The sequence below is a fragment of the Mastigoproctus giganteus genome, chromosome 14 (assembly GCF_048544385.1).
Source record: "Mastigoproctus giganteus isolate SK-2022 chromosome 14, ASM4854438v1, whole genome shotgun sequence".
NCBI classification, from domain to species: domain Eukaryota; kingdom Metazoa; phylum Arthropoda; class Arachnida; order Uropygi; family Thelyphonidae; genus Mastigoproctus; species Mastigoproctus giganteus.
In genome coordinates this window covers 38,963,025-38,986,191 of record NC_143588.1, presented here as the reverse complement: position 1 = coordinate 38,986,191, position 23,167 = coordinate 38,963,025, and the positions used below count along the sequence as shown (strand labels likewise).

General features: G+C 38.5%; 1 protein-coding gene across 2 annotated transcripts in view; it reads left to right on the top strand.

The window, feature by feature from the left end:
- The window catches only part of LOC150075072 (uncharacterized), a 366,189-nt gene that overhangs the window by 260,504 nt on the left and 82,518 nt on the right, over positions 1-23,167 (top strand). For both annotated transcript variants that reach the window (XM_090388223.1, XM_090388222.1), the window contains one exon: positions 4,535-4,577. In XM_090388223.1, coding sequence (XP_090244349.1) covers positions 4,535-4,577 — 43 coding nt within the window. The remainder of the gene's footprint in view (positions 1-4,534; positions 4,578-23,167) is intronic.

Genomic DNA, 23,167 nt, shown 5'->3' with positions numbered 1-23,167 from the left:
GCCCAAAAAAAAAATATATTTTTTTTTGGAAATAAGTGTAGGAGTTGATAGTTGAGTTTTGGAGAAAAGATAGAGGTTAAGGGGGTGGATGATAGGAAGGCTTCCGACAGGAAATGGAAGAATGGGTAATAGAAGAGGCACCCCTGCAGAGGTAACTTCTCCCATGGATTAGGCTATTATGAATAGCAGAAGGTATTTCAGGGTGAAAGTGACCACCAGGCAAAAACTTTTGGAGGGGAGGGAAATTTGGGGTTTTTGGAGCAGTTGAAAGTCATAGGGCTAGGGTGCCTTATTGAATTTGGGTCACCATCATGGCATTTTTGTCAGAATTCTGATATCCCACCTGGACCCTATCCCACCTAGCTGAAACCAGCATCAGTATCCAGTGCCACTCCACCTGAACAGGAAATTGGCATGGCATCACCAGAAGGCAGACAGAGGGGGCGCCCTCAACTGCTGTCGTATCTGGAGGTCTCCTATCTAGTACGAGGATACAAACACATTCATGCAGTCAGTCATACATCGGTTATACCACATGCATATAGGACATTTTGGAAGAATGTTAAAAAACATTAAATCTAAGGCAGTGCATCTAGTTGACATGGGTGCCCATTGCAATGTTGAGTCAATCTGGTGTGACATATGCATTGGGAAAATGGAAATGAGAGTAGGAGGGTGTCATGAGACTGCAATGAGTATAACAGGGAAAAAAAAAAAAAAAAAAAGGTGAAATAGATTGGTCTTGTAAATTGGAATGTCTTAAATTGTGGGATTTTAATTTTTCAGACGTGTATTTATTCAGTGACTTTTTTTACAGCAGCATGTTAGAGAAGGAAACAAGAGGGAGCAATACTCCTAAACTGCTTATCAGTAGAAATTCTTCATGCATTAAGAATATGCAGGTAAATGATCCACTGGGTGGCAGTGATCATAATGTTGTGTCAAAGGTAAAGGGAAGTGAAGGGCTTTTGATTTTATAAGGTTGACTACAGTGGTCTGCAGTTTTTAAATCCTAGCAGTGAGACTACTAACTGATGTTGTTACCAAGAGCATATCCTAAATGACAAATAATATTAGAAGCTGCTGGCTTTTCAGCTAAATAAGAAATATTGTTCAAGGCTTAAACCTAAATGTTTGTCAGATGAAATGATAGGACTTGTGGCAGAGAAGAAAATTGCATAGGATGCATATAAATCAGGTGATACAGAAGCCTATGTTAGATATAAACTAGTTTGCAATTAAGTCATAAAGGAGTTTAGACAAGCTAAGGCAGATTACAAGAAGTCTCTGGCAAAGAATGCCAAGAAATGCAGTGAAGACTTCTTTACTTATAATAATAGAAGGAAGGGGTTGAATCATATTGGTCCACTCAATGTTGATGGTTTAACTTTTGATCCAGCTCAGGTTGCCAACGAACTGAATAGGTATTTTGCATCAATATTCACATATGCGGACTTCTTTAGGGAAGGGGATGCTGGGAGTTTATCAAACTCTAACAGTGAGATAAATGATTTTGTGATATTTGAGAGGAAAGTGGAAAAGAAATTGTTGAAGCTAGATATAAAAAAAGCATGTGGGGTTGAGGGATATGACGTTATATTAAGGGAGGCAGCAAAAGAGGTAAGAAAATCCTTAATCATAATTATCAGAGAATCTTTGGATTCAGGTTAGATCATTATGGGCTGGAGATGTGCAAATGGATTCCCAGTTCATGAAAGAGAGAGAGGTGGCATGAGCTGATTATATGAGAGACCTATTAGCTTAACATCTGATGAAAATAATGGCATCTCTACTTAAGGAAGTAATGCAGGATCATCAAGACAGGAATGCAATTATACTGCAATCACAGATGGGACTTTTTAAGGGGCAGTCTTGTCTAACCAGTCTGATTGGATACGGTGTTGAAGCGACAAAGGAACTGAATGTGAAAAAATAATTTTGACTATATACAAATTGGAACAGTGTGGCATTAAAGGAATGTTACTGCTATGGATAAAGGGATGGTGTAGTGGGTGAAGACAGAGATTGGTTATTAATGGACACTGCTTTTTTGTGGATGGATGTTATTAGCAGAGTTCCCCAAGGTTCGGTGCTAGGCCCATTGATATTTTCTATATTTATTAATGATGGAGGCATATCAGACCGAATGTCAAAGTTTGCAGATGATATAAAGGTTGGCAGGGTTGAAGTAATCAAAATAAGCTACTGCAAGAATCTAGAGAAATTAAACAGTTGAGCTGATATCAGGGGTGTGCGTAAATTTTTAAGAACTGACTCTCTAAAAGAAAGAAGGTACTGGTGATTTGAACCAATTTTAATTGCGGGCAACTGTCTCCCACGATCCTTTGCATGGATGACATCATCGATCATTGACTCACCTCTCCTGGATATTTGCCACCAGGGTGGGGTGCTGGCTGCTTTCTGTAATCTTTTGTGCAACCACATGACTCTATGCTCTATTTTTTTATCATTGAAACAAAATATTGTGCTTTGATATTTTTTTCTGATGGCTGCTTCCCAGAAACCTTGAGCAGGCTGGACTCTCCATTATTTATTTTTTTATTTTAAATTTTGCTGCTGGATGGCACCATGTTTTATCATAAAAGTAATTTCATTTGGTGGGATTCTTCTTGAGTTCTATTAGTTGTATGGGCAGTTACCATAAACGGGAATATTATGTGAAAGTTTTGAAATTAATTTCAGTGAGATGAATTTTTGAATTCTAAGGAGAAATTAAAAGTTAAATGAAATTTCCCGACTGTGGTAAAAGTTTGAAAATAAATACTCATGTCTGAAAATTAAGGGCACAAAAGGTGATGTTGTTGTACACATTGGAACTAATGACATTAAGAGTAAGAGATATGCAGATTTACTCAACAAGTACAGGTCAGTGTTGAAAAAAAGTCACAAATTAGGGTTGAATGTGAAAGTGTCTACAATTCTGCCCAGACACGATAGGAGGGAGTATATAATGAGAGCCTTGTCAATTCGGCCCTGGAGAGATTGTGCAAGGCTCAAGGGGTGCCGCCTTCGTAGCCAGGTGGGAAGGAGCAGCAGTGCGTAGCACACTCTTCTTGATTAGACCGGGGTTCGAGCCCGTCACCACCAAATACGGAGGATGCGGAAAGGTCAGGGAAGGACCACCGCATATTCCCGGAGCAATATGGCCTTAGTTGCTAATGCTCCTAAAAACCAAATAACAAACAAACAAACAGCTCAAGGGGTAGAATTTTTTTCAGCCTGGTCTGTGTTTATTGACAGGAGAGATTGATTCTACAGGAGTGGGATACTCTTAAATAGAAAGAGCACAAGAATATTTGCTGATGCTATCTAGGGCAGCTCCTAGTTTGGGGGGGATACACAGACTAAAAGGTTAACAGTGGCTGCAGGCAGAGGCAAAAGTGATTTTTTTTATTTATTTATTTTTTTTTTCCATGTATGTAAACCCATAACACGAGAGGTATTAGAACCTATAGTACTTCATACCTGCTTGGGTTGGAGGTTGAGAAGACGAAAGAAGATATTTGTTGACATTGGACTTGAACTTCTGTAGACTGTAATTTTCAGGAAATACGTATGAAGGAAGGTTGTTCCAGAAAACTGCAGTTGAATGAATAAATGAGGAAGATGAAAAGTTGGTTCTGTGAGTTTGAAGTTGGACAGTAAATGGATGTTGGCTGGTGGCGGCACGTGTTCGGACTGTTTTGAAAGAGAGAGCGGGAATTATAGAAGCCAATTGAGAAGAACAGTGCCCATGGAAGTATCTGTAGAAGAGGCATGCAGTAGAAACAGTACGTCTATGAGAGAGCGAGTGGAGAGACTGTTAGAGATGAATCATTAATTAACCTAACTGCCCTCTTCTGAATGGAATCAAGAAGCCTGAGAGAGGTTTTGGGGGCACCACCCCAGATGTGGGAACAATATTCCATGGCAGGGCAGATTTGCGATTTATACAGAGTGAGCAGCTGTTTGGAAGAAAAGTAACGCTGAGAGCGAAAGGGAAAACCAAGTTTTTTAGATGCAGAGGAAGCAATATTTGTAATGTGCTTGTGCCAAGAGAGATTAGAAGTCCGGGTAATCCCTAAAAGAGATATATCATTTTGCCTAGAAATCGGAATGTCACTAAAGATAAGCATAGGAGCAGAAGAATCCTTTTTGCATGATATAACACTTGACTGAGTTTTAGAAGGGTCGAAATCAACTAAGTTGTCTTTGCCCCACTGGAGAATTACCTGAAGATCGGCATTTAAGGAATTGGTAGCAGATTTTCTAGAAATTGAAGCTGATTAAGCAGGACAAGGTTTCTCAAAATGGAAAGTGGAATGCAATGTGCTATCATCGGCAAAACTATGGATAGGATTTCCAGTCAATGGAAGAAGGTCATTAATACCTATTATTCCCATCATAATGCAGAACTACTTTCTGTGAAAGGAGGTCAAAAGTTAACTGAGATATGCTTTATATATATATATATATATATATATATATATATTATTTGTGTTTAGTGTAGTGTTTTTCTACTTTATGATTACAGGCTTGGAACAGAAAATATTGAACTCAGGACACAGTTTAAAGAGGTAATTTTAATATTCATTTATGTTCATTACTATTAATAGCATTAGAATTAGTAGAGACATGTGATGCAAGACAGCAAGCTTATGCAGCATCAGTCAAACAAAAAAAAAAAAAAAGCTCCCATTTCACCCATCCATTTGTTCCAAATACCTGTCCAGCTCAGCCATAAATTTGTTTAGGCTATCAGCTGTCACAACAAAGGATGGAAGTTTGTTCCACCAACCAACTTCCTGCTGGCTAAAGGCAAGCTTCCACACATCTATCCTACATCTGTCTTTCCTCAATTTGAATTTATGCCCTCTCAGGTGATTATTCTGAGCAAGAGGAAGAATCCCATCAGCATTGAGCTTCCTCAAACCATTCATGGCCTTATACACCTGATGAAGATGTAAAGAAATAAATAAATTTATTTCTTTGTGCATCATTATTTGGAACATCTTTATTTGGTATATCTTTATATGGAACTTTATTTACAATGAAGATGTACAAATGAAGAAAGGCACCTGGGGTGGATGGAATCTATCCAGTTATATTAAATGAGGTGGCAAAGGAAGTAAGCAAACCGTTAGCCATAATTATGAGAGCTTCCCTGGACTCAGGGAGGTACCCATGGACTGAAGATGTGCAAATGTGACCCCAATCCACAAAGGAGGATCAATGGGAGACAGGTAATTACAGACCTGTTAGTTGAACTTCCGTTGTAGGGAAATTAATGGAGGCACTGATTAAAGAAGCATTGTAGGATCATCTAGACAAGATTTCAATTATAGCTCGGATATAGCATGGGTTTGTTAAGGGGAAGTCTTGTCTGACCAATTTAATTGGATACTATGATGTAGTCACAAAGGAACTGGATGCAAAGAATAACTTTGATATCATATATTTGGATCTTAGAAGGGCCTTTGATACTGCTGCACAAATTGGAGCAGTGTGGCATTGGAGGCGAATTCCTGCTATGGATAAAGGGATGGTTGAGTGGGAGAAGACAGAGAGTGGTAATCAATGGACACTGCTCTTCGTGGACTAATGTTATTAGTGGAGTCCCTCAGGGTTCAATGTTGAAGCCATTGTTATTTTCTGTACTTATAAATGATATTGATGATGGTATATCAGGCTTATGTCCAAGTTTGCAGACGATACAAAGGTTGGCAGGGTTGTTAAGGACACTAATGACAGTATGCTGCTGTAACAGGATTTAGAAAAGTTGAGCAGATGGTCTGAGAGGTGGTAATTGAACTTTAACATTGACAAATGTAAAGTACTACATATGGGAAACAGCAACCCCAGAGCAACGTATCAACTCTGTGGTACTACACTGACAGTGGTAGAGAATGAAAGGGACCTGGGGGTAATTGTGCAGGCAGACATGAAGTTTTCTGAGCACTGCAGATGGTCTGCAAGAGTAGCTCATGGTGTCTAGTCACTGATATCAAGAATTTTTCTAGTAGGGATAGGGAGGTGATTATCCCCTTGTATAAGGCAATGATCAGGCCACACCTCGAGTACTGTTTACAGGTCTGGAGGCCTCATTTTGTTGGCCTCCAGACTGGTGGTTGATTGCTGGAACAAACTTCTATCTGTTGTAGTAGTTGATAGCTTAAATAGATTTAAGGCAGAACTTGACAAACATTTGGAGTGAGTGGATGGGTGAAATAAGGGTTTTTTTTTTTTTTTTTATATTTGTTTTTTTTTTTATTGGCTGATGCTATATAAGCTTGCTTTCTTGCATTATGTGCCTTTGCTAATGCTAAAATGCTAAATAAATAAATAAATTTATTTCTCTGTGCATCTTCTTTTGTAAATAAAGTTGCATTTGTGTTTTATGGGCCAAGGCCAAACGAGTTTAAATATTCATTGTGAGTGCAAACATATTGAAATTGTTATTAATTGTAGTGATTTTCAGTGCCACAGTTCAAAAGACCATGCATTTTCATGACTAAAACAGGCTCAGATCTCCTTACTTGTGGCTATGCATGCTACCCACAGGACAATAGTTGGCCCACCAGCATATGTTTTGGTTATACTTCTTAATGCAACTATTGTTTCTTTGCAATTGAAGTGCAAACTTTTTTATTGTTAATCTGTGAAAAGATATTTATTATCCAACTCTTCATTTTATTCATTAAACTGGATGTTAACTTTCCTTTTATTTGACACATTTTATAATCAAAAGAATTTTAGGATGAATCATAGAAAGAAATAACTTCACAAAAAAGCAGCATTTAAGCCAAATAGGAAAACCTGTAGAAAATTGGTAATTAATTATGACTGTATCAACAAATAAAAAAACGTTTTGCTATTTTAACTGCTAGAAATGAACTATAAGCACTTGTAGTTCATTTTTTGCATGACATCCATCAGCTTCAAACTGAAGCTGATGGATGTCATGCAAAGTTATAGTTGCATATTTTTCCTCCTCTAGGATTAGTACTAATTTTCGTAATTCTTTCATCAAATCTTGTCACAAGTGCCTCTAGTTTAGAGCCAAGCTTCAAGTTTAAATTTCGTAAACTGCTAAATAAAAATTATCATAAAGCTGAAAATATTCAAACTCGCCATGTAAATTTATCGTATTTAATTCAAAACGGTAAAGAAAATAAACACAAGACTCATAAAAATAAAAAAATATTCCCAAGGTGATAAATATCCTGTTTTATCAAATGGATCATAAAAAGCCATTCAAGGAATTCATAATATAATACTGGTTAATAAAATGAATTTTTTTTTTTTTTTTTGTGCAAGATGTAAACAGATTTTTCTGAACCAGTTTTGAATGCTGATTTCAGATGTTTTCATAAAATTTTGATAAAATTTTATGAAAACATCTTTTCATAAAATTTCATAAAATTTCATAAAGTTTTCATAAAATTTTGTACTGCTGATAAATAAATGGGGTTCAAATTAATTAAGGTCTGTTTAAAATTACATTACATTTTAATCAATTTTATAGTTTAACATGTTCACTGCATTGATGTGTATAAGCATTTAACGGTAACCCAAGTGATGTGCTATAAAACATATGAGTGTTATTGCGTAGGATCCACCATGCTTTTACACTTAGAGCCAGTCATTGATTTTTTCACTGCTTTTACTGGAATGAGCAGCAGCTTGGAAAACAAGATGCAGGGGATTCCAGAGACTGCTTGGAGTCATTTTGGAACAAGTAAATACATGGCTGTGTTAGGGAAGCTAAGAATAGGAACTGTATGTATACTTGCATGTACACCAATCCTAGGAGTTCGGTAAATAACTTTGATGAATTTGAGGTGTTGGTCAAAACATCAAAGGCAGATATTGTTGATATATCAGAGAAGAAGCAGATATTGTTGATATATCAGAGGTGTCACACAGATGTAAGGAATGCAGAACTGGAATTTGGGGAGTACAATGTGTACAGGAAGGCAGGACAGGGTAGGAAGGGATGAAGGGTTATGCTATTAGTTAAGAAACACATAAAATCCAAGGAAGTTGCCAGAGCTTCCAGTTGACATTAACATTGGTTGAGGCATATGATGCAAGAAAGCAAGCTTATACAGCATCAGCTAAAAAAAAAAAAAAACAACCTTCGCATTTACCCCAAATTCAGCCTTAAATTTATTTAAGCTGTCAACTTCCACAACAACAGATGGATGGAAATCTGTTCCAGCCATGAACTACAAACTGGCTAAAGGCAAACTTCTGCACATCTCTTCTACAACTGTCTTTCCTCAATTTGAATCTATGCCCCCTTCAGGTTCTTAATCTGAGCAAGCAGAAGTATCCCGTCAGCATTGAGCCTGCTCAAACCATTCAAGGCCTTATACACCTCGATCAGGTCACCTCGCAGGTGCCTAGTGTCCAGATGCTGCAACTTGCAGAACTTTAACCTTTCTTTGTACTTGCACCACTTTATTCCTCTCGCCAATCTTGTTGCCCATCTGTGTACAAATTCTAGCAACTCTAGATCCTTCCTAAAATGAGGCCTCCAGACCTGTATACAGTAATCAAGGTGTGGCCTGACCATTGCCTTATACAAAGGATAATCACATCCTTGTCTCTGCTGTCAAAATTCCTATATATAATTGACAAAACTCCATGACCTGCTCTGGCAGCCCATTTGCGCTGCTCAGAGAACTTCATATCTGACTGCACAATTACTCCTAGGTCTTTTTCATTGTCCACCTCCCCGAGTGTAGTACCACACAGTTGGTACGTTTCGCTTGGGTTACTGCTACCCATATGGAGTTCTTTGAATTTTTATGCATTTTTGCAATGTTATACTTCAGTTGCCACTTCTCAGCCCATCTGCCTAGCTTTTCTAGATTCTGTTGCAGTAGCATACTGTCTTTACTGTAATTAACAACCATGCCAACCGGCAACCTTAGTATCATCTGCAAACTTGGACATTAAGCCTGATATACCTTCATTGATAGATACACAAAACAACAATGGGCCAGGCACCAAACCCTGAGGGACATGGCTGAGCAGTGCAGTGTTGAGACAGTTTGGTGTGACATAAGCACTGGGAAAGCAAAATTAAGAGTAGTAGTGTGTTGTAGGCCTAATGTCCCTAATGAGTATAATAAACAGCTGTACAGAGAAATAGAGTGGGCCAGTAAATCAGAGTGTCATATAATGGGGGATTTTAATTTCCCAGATATTGAATGGAATTTGTGGGTTGGTCACTCACACACTAGCAAAGCTTTTGGGGATTTATTGCATAATTGTTTTCTACAGCAGCATGTTTGGGAGGCAACTAGAGGGAGTAATACTCTTGATCTAATTATTAGTTGTCATTCTTCATGCATCAAGAATCTGCAGATAAAGGAACCACTAGGTGGCATTGATCACAGTGTGCTGAAGTGGGATTTACTCAAAGAGGTAACTACCATCAGGGGAAGGGTTTTTGCTTTTGTAAAGGTTACTACGGTGGTCTGAGACAGTATTTAAATTCTGTACGGTGGGACCAACTGATGATGTTACCAACAGCAAATTCAAAATAGGAAGCATTCAAAGAATTAATCTTGGAAGCTACTAGGCTTTTTATACGAACTAATTTGGATTAGTTGGTAAGAAAATATATTTGGATCTTAGAAAAGCTTTTGATACTGTTGCATGTGGAAGATTTCTGCACAAATTGGAGCATTGTGGCTTTGGAGGCAAATTGCTGCTATCTATAAAGAGATGGTTGAGTGAGAGAAGACAGAGTGGTGGTAATCAGTGGACACTGCTCTTTCTGGATTGGTGTTATTAGTGGAGTCCTCAGGGTTCAGTGTTGGGTCCATTGTCATTTTCTGTATTTATTAATGATATTGATGATGGTATATCATTCTTAATGTCCAAGTTTGCAGACGATACAAAAGTCAGCAGGATTGTTAATGACAATAATGATAGTATGCTGCTGCAATAGGATCTAGAAAAGCTGAGCAGATGGGTTGAGAGGTGTCAACTGAAGTTTAACATTGAGAAATGTAAAGTACTGCATATGGGAAGTAGTAAGCCCAGAGTAATGTATCAACTATGTGGTACTACACTGACATGCATAGTGTTAGGGTCAGGTGTCACCTGTGGTTTCCCACATCTGCGCTATATGTTTGCTGTGAAGGAATACAGTACTACTGTAAATAATGCCAGAAAAGTGGTGTGTGTTGTATATGACATATTGCATTAGGTTCTGCTGTGTGTGTGTGTGTCCTGGCATTTGGCCGCAGGGCCCCTGGTGGGACTCCATGTTGCCCGCACACACCATTAGGAGGTAGCCAGGCTGCCCATTACTCTCTGGCTTGTGTTCTCCAGGGTTGCCAGAGCGTCCTGGATGGAGAAAAAAAAAAAGGCAGAGTCGGGGAAGTACAGAGTGTACGCAAGAAAAGTTTGTATAGCTAGAAATAGTATTAGTATTAGTAACGGCCGCATGGTGCAAGAAAGCCTATGGCTTATGCTGCACCAGCCAAAAAAAAAAATAAATAAATAAATAACTAAATAATAATAATTAATAAAAAAAAAAAAAAAATCCGAACAAAATAATGATAAAAAAAAAGAAAAAAAAAAAAGGAAATTATTCCCTGACAATAGTCACCACAACTACTAGTTCCTTTGGGACCAGCGCATTCTGCCTTGGGGGGGCTGCCGCTCTGTTGCGCGATGACCAAGTGCAATCTCTGGCATTGGTGTGGGCAGTTGAGAGCTTGATGGGCCCTCACTTTTAATCCTTCGAGGGCATCCACCCTGTCCTTCAAGCTCTCATATAGCCCCATAACAACGCTGAGTTGTTGCCTGATTTCCTTACACTCCTTGCATCGCGCACAAACAAAGACATCCCCCATGGCAGTACACTTTCACCAGTACTATCCTGTACCCGACTGCTCATAAACATCAAGCAAGTAGTGCATTTTAAAAGGCTGTGATTCAGAGGGCAACTGCCCCCCTCAGTTCTCCTCTGAGCCACAGCACTCCCATTAGCTTGAGCCTTTTGCTTTGCTGCTCTGGTTTTGTCATGATTTCGATTTAATTTCAATGAAATTTCAATTTCAATACAAAATTAAAACCCTAAACTTGTATCCCAACACAGTTATAACCCTATACAGTAAACCCCCGCTATTCGCGGGGGTTACATTCCTGAGAAATGCCGCGAATACTGAAAACGTGAATACTGAATTATGGCTCACATAGCAATAAAAGGGTTCCGTTCCAAAGTATGAAATATATAAGAAAAACTAGTCTAAAATTTTGTCTATGTATGTATTATATGTATCTTCATAATATGACTATGTACATTCACAGTACATAGTGAAAGGCACCTCCATAGCCAGGTGGGAAGGAGCAGCAGTACGTAGCATACGTTTCTTGATTAGACCGGGGTTCGAGCCCGTCACCACCAAATACGGAAGATGTGGAAATGTCAGAGAATGACCACCGCATATCCCGGAGCAATATGGCCTAAGTTGCTAATGCTCCTAATAACCAACCAAGTACATAGTGAAATGCAAGCATATGGCATCAAAATGAAAATAAGAAACAATTTAATATTAAATGTAATATTTATTAGAAATTTCAAACAAATCTTTCAAACCAGCGCCTTTGCTAGCTAAAAAACGTATCCTGCCAGTACTATCACCAGTTTCGCTAGTGTTGATAAAGGAATTTTGCCTTTTCACGAATAATGAGTGAATTTAACGGAATTTTATTTTGAGTTTGGTCTTCTATCCACAGATTTAAAGCCTTTTCCATTTTTTCAAATTTAACATCACGAGTTACAGAGCAAATTTTTGACGCAATTGGCGCGTTTTCACAGACACTATGGCGGATTTTTTCTTCCAATTTCTTGATTGATCGTACCGTTGACTCATTGATTTTATAATGTTTTGCCACTGAGGAGACACTTTCACCATTAGAAATTTTGTCTAATAACTCAATTTTATTCGCTAATGTCATCACCTTTGATCTTTTCACATTTCCCTTTTTATTCGTATCCATATTTTTGTACAGGTTAGAAAGAACTTGTCCACAATAAAGTCACTTTCTTCCGTTAACACACTTGAAAAAGTCTGTTTTACACTGCAAAACGGTAGATTTATCACTTTTGTAAGCATATCAATTTATAAATTTATTCAATTTATAAGCATATAAATTAAAAGCAAACGACGAAACCTTCCATTACAAGAATTGTAATGGAAGGTTTCGTCACCCCTCTCCCTCCACCCGCTGACCTCTGTTTGACCGGGTAAGATAATTTTAGCCAAGCCGATGTTTTTTTTTTATGGCGGAAAATGTTCATGGCGCTTTAAAATTCACATTTTTTCAGGTTTCATTTTATATTAAATCTGCGATCGCGAGAATAATGCGAATACAGATACCGCGAATAGTGGGGGTTTACTGTATTTATGTTTCAGTATCAAGTGTTATCTACGAAATCCCTTTATATAACTTCCGTATCAAGTTAAGTATTAATTATTTATTTTTCTAATTATTTATGTTACGTAACCTAAGTCGTTATATGTATAGTTAAAAGTACAATTAAATTGACAATGAAGTTCAACAAGATTAATAGATTTTACTGATTAATTGACAATATTATGTACTATACTATACTATATTAAGCTTATGCTATCTAGTTTGAGATATTTTGTATCGCGTTACAATGGCGGCAATTTACGAACGGTCAACACGTGGATTTGATACCCTTACCGATACTAAGTAATACCTACAAAATCTCTAAGTTATTTTAAACAAGTATCATAAATAGGAATATAAAGCTACTCTAGAAAATACGTTAATATGCCAATTTAAGCTAATAAAACAGAAATAAATCAGAAAAAACTTCTCTGTTCCAGGAGCGGCAAAAAGCTACATCCGCACAGGCTACACTCGTTCTCAAACTGAGAACGAGAGTAGCCCTTTGTTAAGGGGAAGGCTTGCCTGACCAATTTGATTGGATACTACGATGCAGTCACAAAAGAACTGGATGCAGGGAATAACTTTGATATTATATACTTGGATCTTAGAAAGGCTTTTGATACTGTTGCACATGGAAGACTGCTGCACAAATTGGAGCAGTGTGGCATTGGAGGCAAATTGCTGCTATGGATAAAGGGGTGGTTGAGTAGGAGAAGACAGAGAGTGGTAATCAATGGACACGGCTCATCGTGGACTAATGTTATTAGTGGAGTCCCTCAGGGTTCAGTGTTGGGTCCATTATTCTTTTCTAGATTTTTAAATGATATTGATGATGGTATATCAAGCTTAATGTCCGAATTTGCAGACAATACAAAGGTTGGCAGGGTTGTCAAGGACACTACATTATGCTGCTGCAACAGGATCTGGAAAGGTTGAGCAGATGGGCTGAGATGTGGCAAATGAAGTTTAACATTGACAAATGTAAAGTACTACATATGGGAAACAGCAACCCCAGAGCAACGTATCAACACTGATAGTGGTAGAGAATGAAAAGGAACTGGGGGTAATTGTGCAGGCGGATATGAAGTTCTCTGAGCAGTGCAGATGGGCAGCAAGAATAGCTCATGGTGTCTTGTCAATGATATACAGGAATTTTTCTAGCAGGGATAAGGAGGTGATTATTCCCTTGTATAAGGCAATGGTTAGGCCACACCTTGAGTACTGTATACAGGTCTGGAGGCCTCATTGCAAGAAGGATGTAGAGCTGCTGGAACGAGTACAGAGAAGGGCAACAAGATTAGTGAATGGAACAAAGGGGTACTCTTATGAAGAAAGGCTTAAGTTTTGCAAATTACAGTGTCTGGAGACTAGGCACCAGCGAGGTGATCTGTTAGAGGTGTATAAAGCCTTGAATGGTTTGAGCATGCTCAGTGCTGATGGGTTTCTTTCTCTTGCTCAGAATAATCACCTGAGAGGGCATAAATCCAGGGTATGTCTGCCAGGGGCAAAGGTTGATCACGTTGTAGAGCGGATATCATCTTTTAAGGGCACAAAAGGTGATATAGTTGTACACGTGGGCACAAATGATATTAAGAGTAGGAGACCGGCGAAATTACTTAGCAAGTACAGGTCACTGTTGAAAAAAAGCCGTGAATTAGGGTTGAATTTGAAAGTGTCTGCAATTCTGCCCAGACACGATAGGAGGGAGTATATGATGAGAGCCTTGTCGATGAATTCGGCCCTGGAGGGATTGTGCAAGGCTCAAGGGGTAGAATTTTTTTCAGCCTGGACTGTACTTGTTAACAGGAGAGATTGCTTCTACAGGGATGGGATACACTTAAATAGAAAGGGTGCAAGAATTTTTGCTGATGCTGTCGAGGCAGAGTTAGGTGGGTCGGAAAACTGCTAGTTAGGGGGGATACAAGGACTAATAGATTAACAGTAGCCACTGGCAGAGGTGGAAGTGATTCTTGCACTGCTTCTATTGAAATGAGCAGAAGCCTGAAAAACAAGATGCAGGATATTTCAGAGACTGCTGGGAGTCATTGCGGTACAAGTAAACACATGGGTTGTGTTAGGGTAGCTAGGAATAGAAACAGGTGCATGTATACCTGCGTGTACAGCGGTGCTAGGCGTTTGGTAAATAAATTTGATGAATTTGAGGTATTGCTCAAAACATCAAAGGCAGATATTGTTGGGATATCAGAGACGTGGTGTCACAGAGATATAAGGAATGCGGAACTGGAATTTGGGGAATACAATGTGTATAGAAAGGATAGACAGGACAGGAGGGGAGGAGGGGTTATGCTATTAGTTAAGAAACACATAAAGTCCAAGGAAGTGAAGCCAGTCGACATCGATGGACAGGGCAGTGTCGAGTCAGTTTGGTGTGACATAAGCATAGGGAAATCAAAATTGAGAGTAGGAGTGTGCTATAGGCCTAATGACTCTGATGAGTATAATAAGATATTGTACAGGGAAATAGTGGGCCAGTAAATCAGAGAGTCCTATAATGGGGGATTTTAATTTCCCAGATATTGACTGGAATTTGTGGGTTGGTCACTCGCACACTAGCAAGGCTTTTGTGTATTTATTGGATGATTGTTTTCTACATCAGCATGTTCGTGAGGCAACAAGAGGGAGCAATACTCTGGATCTGATTATCAGTAGTGATTCTTCATGCATTAAGAATCTACAGATAAATGAACCACTAGGTGGCAGTGATCACAGTGTGTTGAAGTGGGATTTACTCAAGGAGGTAACTACCATCAGAGGCAAAGGGAAGGGTTTTTGTTTTCGTAAAGGAGACTATGATGGTCTGAGACAGTATTTAAATTCTGTACAGTGGGACCAACTGATGATGTTACCAACAGCAAACTCAAAATGGGAAGCATTCAAGGAACTAATCTTGGAGGCTACCAGGCTTTACATACCAACTAAGAAATATTGTTCAAGGTTTAGCCTAAATGGTTGTCAGATGAACTAATGAGACATGTGGCAGAGAAGAAAAATGCATGGGATACATACAAATTAATGGGTGACATGGAAGCCTATGATAGATATAAGTTGGTCTGTAACCAAGTCACAAAGGAGATTAGGCAGGTAAAGGCAGACTACGAAAAATCCTTGGCAAAGGATGCAAAGAAAAACAGAAAAGAGTTCTTTACCTATTTAAACTCAAGAAGGAAAGGGATGAATCAGATTGGTCCACTGGATATTGATGGTTCAACAGTTGAGGATCCTGCTCAGGTGGCTAACAATCTAAATGATTATTTTGCATCTACATTCACGCATGAGGAGTTATTCAGGAAGGAGAATGAAATAGGTAAAGTAAACATTGGCAGTGAGCTGGATGATTTTGTAATAACTGAGAGGAAAGTGGAGGAGAGATTGTTGAGGATAAACATAAAAAAGGCACCTGGGGTGGATGGGATCTATCCAGTTATATTAAAGGAGGCAGCAAAGGAAGTAAGCAAACCCCTAGCCATAATTATGAGAGCTTCTTTGGACTCAAGGGAGGTACCCGTAGACTGGAGATGTGCAAATGTAACCCCAATTCACAAAGGAGGATCAAAGGCTGACACAAGTAATTATAGACCTGTTAGTTTAACTTCTGTTCCAGGTAAATTAATGGAGGCACTGGTTAAAGAAGCACTGCAGGATCATCTAGACAAGAATTCAGTTATAGCTCAGACGCAGCATGGTTTTGTTAAGGGCAGGTCTTGCCTGACCAATTTGATTGGATACTATGATGTAGTCACAAAAGAACTAGATGCAGGGAATAACTTTGATATTATATATTTGGATCTTAGAAAGGCTTTTGATACTGTTGCACATGGAAGACTGCTGCACAAATTGGAGCAGTGTGGCATTGGAGGCAAATTGCTGCTATGGATAAGGGGATGGTTGAGTGGCAGAAGACAGAGAGTGGTAATCAATGGACACTGCTCAACGTGGACTAATGTTATTAGTGGAGTTCCTCAGGGTTCAGTGTTGGGTCCGTTGTTGTTTTCGGTGTTTATGAATGATATTGATGATGGGATATCAAGTTTAATGTTCAAGTTTGCAGATGATACAAAGGTTGGCAGGGTTGTTAAGGACACCACTGACGCTATGCTGCTGCAACAGGATCTGGAAAGGTTGAACAGATGGGCTGAGAGGTGGCAAATGAAGTTTAACATTGACAAATGTAAAGTACTACATATGGGAAACAGTAACCCCAGAGCAATGTATCAACTCTGCAGTACTACACTGACAGTGGTGGAGAATGAAAAGGACCTGGGGGTAATTGTGCAGGCTGATATGAAGTTCTCTGAGCAGTGCAGACAAGCTGCAAGAGTAACTCATGGTGTCTTGTCAATGATATACAGGAATGTTTCTAGCAGGGATAAGGAGGTGATTATTCCCTTGTATAAGGCAATGGTTAGGCCACATCTTGAGTACTGTATACAGGTCTGGAGGCCTCATTTCAAGAAGGATGTAATGCTGCTGGAACGGGTACAGAGAAGGGCAACAAGATTAGTGAATGGTACAAAGGGTTGCTCTTACGAAGAAAGGCTTAAGTTTTGCAAATTACAGAGTCTGGAGACTAGGCACCGGCAAGGTGATCTGATAGAGGTGTATAAGGCTTTGAATGGTTTGAGCATGCTCAATGCCAATGGGATTCTTCATCTTGCTCAGAATAATCACCTCAGAGGGCATAAATTCAAATTGAGGAAGGACGGATGTCGGAGAGATGTGCGGAAATTTGCCTTTGGCCAGCGGGTGGTTGGTTGGTGGAACCGACTTCCATCACTTGTTGTTGAAGTTGATATTTGATATCCTAAACAAATTTAAGGCTCAACTGGACAGGTATTTCGAGCGAATGGAGGGGTGAAATGGGAGTGGTGTGTTTTTTTTTTTTTTTTGGCTGATGTTGAATAAGCTTGCTTTCTTGCATCATATGCCTCTACTAATGCTAAATTCAAATTGAGGAAGGACGGTTGTAGGGTAGGTTTGCAGAAGTTTGCCTTTAGCCAGCGGGTAGTTGATTGGTGGGACAGACTTCCATCCTTTGTTGTGAAAGTTGATAGCCTAAATAAATTTAAGGCTGAACTGGACAGGTATTTGGAACAAACAGAGGGATGAAATGGGGACGGTTTTTTTTTTTTTTTTTTGGCTGATGCGGCATAAGCTTGTTTTATTGCATTGTATGCCTCTACTAATGTTAATGCTGTATGCATTCCATGCATTTTTCTTCACTTCCTTGTGTTTCATTACATCCTCTGACATCTCCCATGATAATGGGAGTGTGTTTTTTTTGGCTGATGCTGAATAAGCTTGCTTTCTTGCATCATATGCCTCTACTAATGCTAATGCTAATCTATTTAGGTCTAATCGTATTTCTTAGTTGGTATGAAAAGCCTCATAACTTTTATGATTATTTCTTTGAATGCTTCCCATTTAGAATTTGTTGTTAGTAACATTATTAGTTGGTTTCACTGTTTAGAATTTAAAACTGTCCGAGACCACTGTGGTCTGCCTTAAGAAAGCAAAAATACTTTTGTTTTCTCTTGATAATAGTTACATCTTTAAGTTAATCTCACATCAATACATTGTGATCACTGCCCACGTAGTGGCTCTTTTACTGCATATTCTTAATGTATGAAGAATCGTTGCTGATAATCATCAAGAATATTGTTCTCTTTTGTTCCCTCTCTAACATGTTGCATAGAAAACAGTCATCCAATAAATCCACAAAAGTCTTGCTGGTTGAGTAACCAGCTCACAAATTCTATTATGTAAAGTTAAAAGTTTCTATTATAAATTCTGATTTTGCTTCCCACCCTATTTCTCTATATAGTTTTATTTTTTCTCGCACTCATCAGTCATTTGGCCTATAACACACTGCTACTTTCATTTTTGTTTTCTCAGCACTTATGTTACAACAACTGGCTCAACATTGCACTGGCCAGCCATGTCGCCTGGATGTACTGCCTTAGATTTTGTGTGCTTCTTAACTACAAGGATATCCCCCAATTTCCTCTCCTGTGTGTCCTTTCTGAAAAGATGAGTTGTGGGCAACCACTAGGGCCACATGACCCAAAACTCGTGTCCTTTCTATTTAAAATATTACTCCCCATATTGAAATTCTTAATTCCCTTATATCTGAGTAACACCATGTCTCAGATATCCCCACAGTGTCTGCATTTCATGACTCGACCAACAGTTCAAATTTATTTGCCGTATACGCAAGTATACATGCACTTATTTTACTTTTAGTTATCCTAACATAGTCCATGTAGTTCCCTCTTCTAAGATGGCTTGAAATTCCCAACACCTTGCTTTTCGCTCTCCTGCACATTTCTATAGAAGCAGTGCAAGAATCACTTTCACCTCTACCTGCGGCTATTGTTTATCCATTTGTCTATATATTATCCCCCAACCTAGCAGTTTTCTGACCCACCAAACACTGCTTCGATAGCATCAGCATATATTCTTACACCCTTTCTATTTAAGTGTATCCCATCCCTGTAGAAGCAGTCCCTCCTGTTAGGAAGCACAGACCACACTGAGAAAAATTCTACCCCAATGAACCTTGTGCAATCTAGGGCTTGTAATCCAGGTCTTGCTGTGCTAGCTAAAAGTAAAAGGAAAGAAATAATATAAAGAAAGAATAAAAGTAACCATTATTTGTAATCTGTTTGTTTTGAATGTATATTATTATTATTAATTTTTTTTTCTGTATCAACATATTTGGCTCCTTCCTGTCACTTAAAATTCCATATGAAAATATTTGTGTATAATTATATTCTATAATTTAGGCTTTTCGCTATTTTGGATCATTCCTTCCCCGTATTATTTTGAGTTAATGAGGTTTTAATGTATTGTTTAAGATCACAAATAACTTGAAACCCTTCCCGTGATACTAGTTTCCTCTTTAGATGTATCTCATCTTAATATAATATCTTTACTATCTATGAAAGCTGCTTTAGCTAAAAATTATCATCAATTGAATTCTTAATAAAAAAGAGATGAGTAATATTGTGCCCTATTGGCATTTTAACCTATAATTGATTGAGAAAGGACAGCCGCCGTAGCCGAGTAGTCTCGAGCTGGAGTGCAGTAGCAGATGCTCTTTGAGTAGCTCAGGATTTGAGTCCCTGACTGCTAAATGCAGTTTATCTGCCAACCCGCACTGGACCAGCTTGGCAGATTATGGTTCAATTCCCTCAACATGAATTGCCGAGGAGCTTTCCATCCTGCAGTGGGTTGATATGGCATCAGTTTACCTTTTTTTGATTGAGAAATTCACTGTTCCTCTGCTAGCACTCACCCACAATTCACAATCTATTTCTGGATTGTGGACATTTGCTGTGGTATTATACTCACATCTGCTAATCCACTCTGGTATTCTGCAAAAATTATCACATTCATACAGTGCAAGGACAATTGCAATCTCAATTTTGTACTCCCATCATCAGTGGTGTAGCTACCATTAGGCAGGCAAGCAATTGCCTTGGTGTCTTTGGCTGTCTCCTCTTTTTTGCAATTTTTATTAATTAAGTAGGGGCCCGAACATGTTCTTTGCCCCCCGGGCCCGAAAAAGGGTAGCTACGCTATTGCCCATCATGCATGCAACACTGACAGACTCAGTATCTGTATCTTGAGACTCCTAATCTATTCTATTTGCTCGTTTTGAATTTGTGTTTCTGAGTTGAAAGTATAACCTCTGACCCCTTCTGTACTTTTCCTTGTACTCGTTTTATTTTTCATATTCAGAAATTGCGTCCAGTTTAAAATATTCAAAATTTGCATCTAGAATACTGGAATAACACAATATTTCTGTTTGTTGGCATCTGTTCAGATTAATATAACTAATACTTCATATTAATAGTGATTAATGTAATTAATAGTTTTTTATCAATCAGATTTCTTACTACACTCCTAGAATTAGTATACAGATGTGTCTTTTTATATACAGAGATGTCTATTTTTATGTTTTTTATAACCCTAACACATTCCATGTAGTTGCTTATGAGAGTGCCAAGAATCACCATATTCACAGCTTTCAAACATGTGAGGTTGTGTAAACTTACTTATATAGTCATACAAAGAATAACTTGAACATAGCACTAGATATCTCTTGACCTTTGTGATTCCACCAACCAGTTATTGTCAAGGTTTTGAGTTCCTTTCCTGAAGTTCTCAAACTCATTGACTAGCATACTGTATTTCTCCTATTATCATTTACACAGACTAATTTTAACATTCATTAAATACAATTCATGCATTAAGAATCTGCAGATAAAGAAACCACTCGGTGGCAGTGATCGCAGTGTATTGATGTGGAATTTCCGTAAAGATGTAACTACCATTAAGGGTAAAGGAAAGAGTATTTTCTTAAAGGTGACTACAGTGGTCTCAGACAGTTATTGAATTTTATACAGTGGGACCAACTAATGATGTTACAACACCAAATTCTAAATGAGAAGTATTCAAGGAAGTACTCTTGGCTTTTTGTGTCAACTATGAAATACTATTCAAGGTTTAGACCTATATGGACGTCAGATGAACTAATGAGACTCGTGGCAGAGAAGAAAAATGCATGGATTGCATATAAATTATCAGATGACACAGAAGCGAATGGTAGATATAAGCTAGTCTATAACCAAAATCAAGTCACAAAGGAGTTTAGGCAAGCAAAGGCAGATTACAAGAAATAGCAAAGGATGCAGAGACTTCTTTACTTATGTAAACTCTAGAAGGAAGGTGATGAATCAGATTGGTCCACTTCATATCAATGGTTCGACTATTCATGATCATTCTCAGTAGATTGATCCCGTTCAGTTTTGCCAGGTACCTTACAAACTGAATGAGGGGTTTGCATCTACTTTCACACATGAGGAATTCTGTAGGGAAGTGGAGGCCAGAAGCTTATCAAACTCTAGCAGGGAGCTAAATGATTTTGTAATGACCGAGAGCGAAGTGGAGGAGAAATTGTTGAAGTGAAACTTAAAAAAGGCACCTCAAAAAGGTGGATGGAATCTATCCAGTTATATTAAAAGAGGCTGCAAAGGAAGCAAGCAAACCCTTAGCCATAATTATGAGAGCATGCTTGGACTCAGTGGAGGTCACCACAGACTGGAGATGTGCAAATGTATCCCCAATTCACAAATGGGATATCAAAGGGTGACATGAGTAATTATAGTCCTATTAGTTTAAATTCTGATTTCGGGAAAATAATGTTGACTGGTTAAAGGAGCACTGCAGGATCATCTAGATAGGACTGCAGTTATAATTCAGACAAAGCATAGGTTTGTTAAGGGGAAGTCTTGTCTGACCAATTTCATTGGTTGCTATAATCACAACAGAACTGGATACAAAAAATAATTTTTATATCATATATTGGGATTTCTGGAAAACTTTTGATACTGATGTGCATTAGCATTTAGCATCTCTAGATACATATAATGCAAGAAAGCAAGCTTATACAGCATCAGCCAAAAAAAACAAAAAAAAAAAAAAAAAAACCCTTTCATTTTCACCAATCCATTTACTCCAAACGTTTGTCCACTTCTTCCTTGAATTTATTTAAGCTATCAACTTCCACAATGACAGATGGAAGTTTGTTCCAACAATCAACTACCCGCTGGCTAATGGCAAATTTCTGCACATCTATTTGACAACTGTCTTTCCTCAATTTCAGTTTATGCCCCCTCAGGTTTGTAATCTGAGCAAGAATTCCATCAGCATTGAGCCTGCTCAATGCTGATGGAATTTACACCTCAATCAGATCACCTCGCAGGTGCCTAGTCTCTAGATGCTCTAGTTTGCAGAACTTAAGCCTTTCTTCATAAGAGCACACCTTTGTTCATCAGTCTTGTTGCCCTTCTCTGTACTCGTTTTGAACAACTCTACATCCTTCCAAAAATAGGCTTCCAGACCTGTGTACAACACTCAAAGTGTGGCCTGACCATTGCCTTATATAAAGGGATAATCACCTCCTTATCCCTGCTAGCAAAATTCCTGTATATCATTAACAAGCCCCCATAACCTAAAATGGCAGCATGTCTGCACTACTCAGAAAACTTCATATCTGATTGTACTACCCAATTGGTACATTTGCTACTATCCCCATGCAGTTCTTTGCATTTGTCAATGTTAAACTTCAGTTGCCACTTCTCAGCCCATCTGCCCAACTTTTCCAGATCCTGTTCCAGCAGCATACTGTCATTAACAACTCTGCCAACCTTTGTATCATCTGCAAACTTTGATATATTTTTTTTTTTTTTTTTTTTATGAAAACCCCAAACACAAAAGGTATCAAAACCTATAGTACTTAGTACCATGCATGGATTGAAGGAGAAGTATAGGGGGAGGGGGATGCCGGAAACTTTGCTCTAGAGACTAAACATGGGTTTCACCACTTCAAGCCTCCAATAAGCAAAGTGGTGGTATTTCACTGGTTGATGAAAGTCATCTACCACCTTCATCAATATCATTGATAAATATACAAAACAACAATGGGCCAAACTCCAAAACCTGGGGGATGCCACTGATAACATTAGTCCACGAAAAGTGGTGTCCATTGATTACCACTCTCACTCAACCATCCTTTTATCCATTGTTGCAACTTACCCTTAATGCCATACTACTTCAATTTGAATAGTAATCTTCCATGTGCAACAGTATCAAAAGCTTTCCTGAAATCCAAGTATATGATATCAATATTATTTTT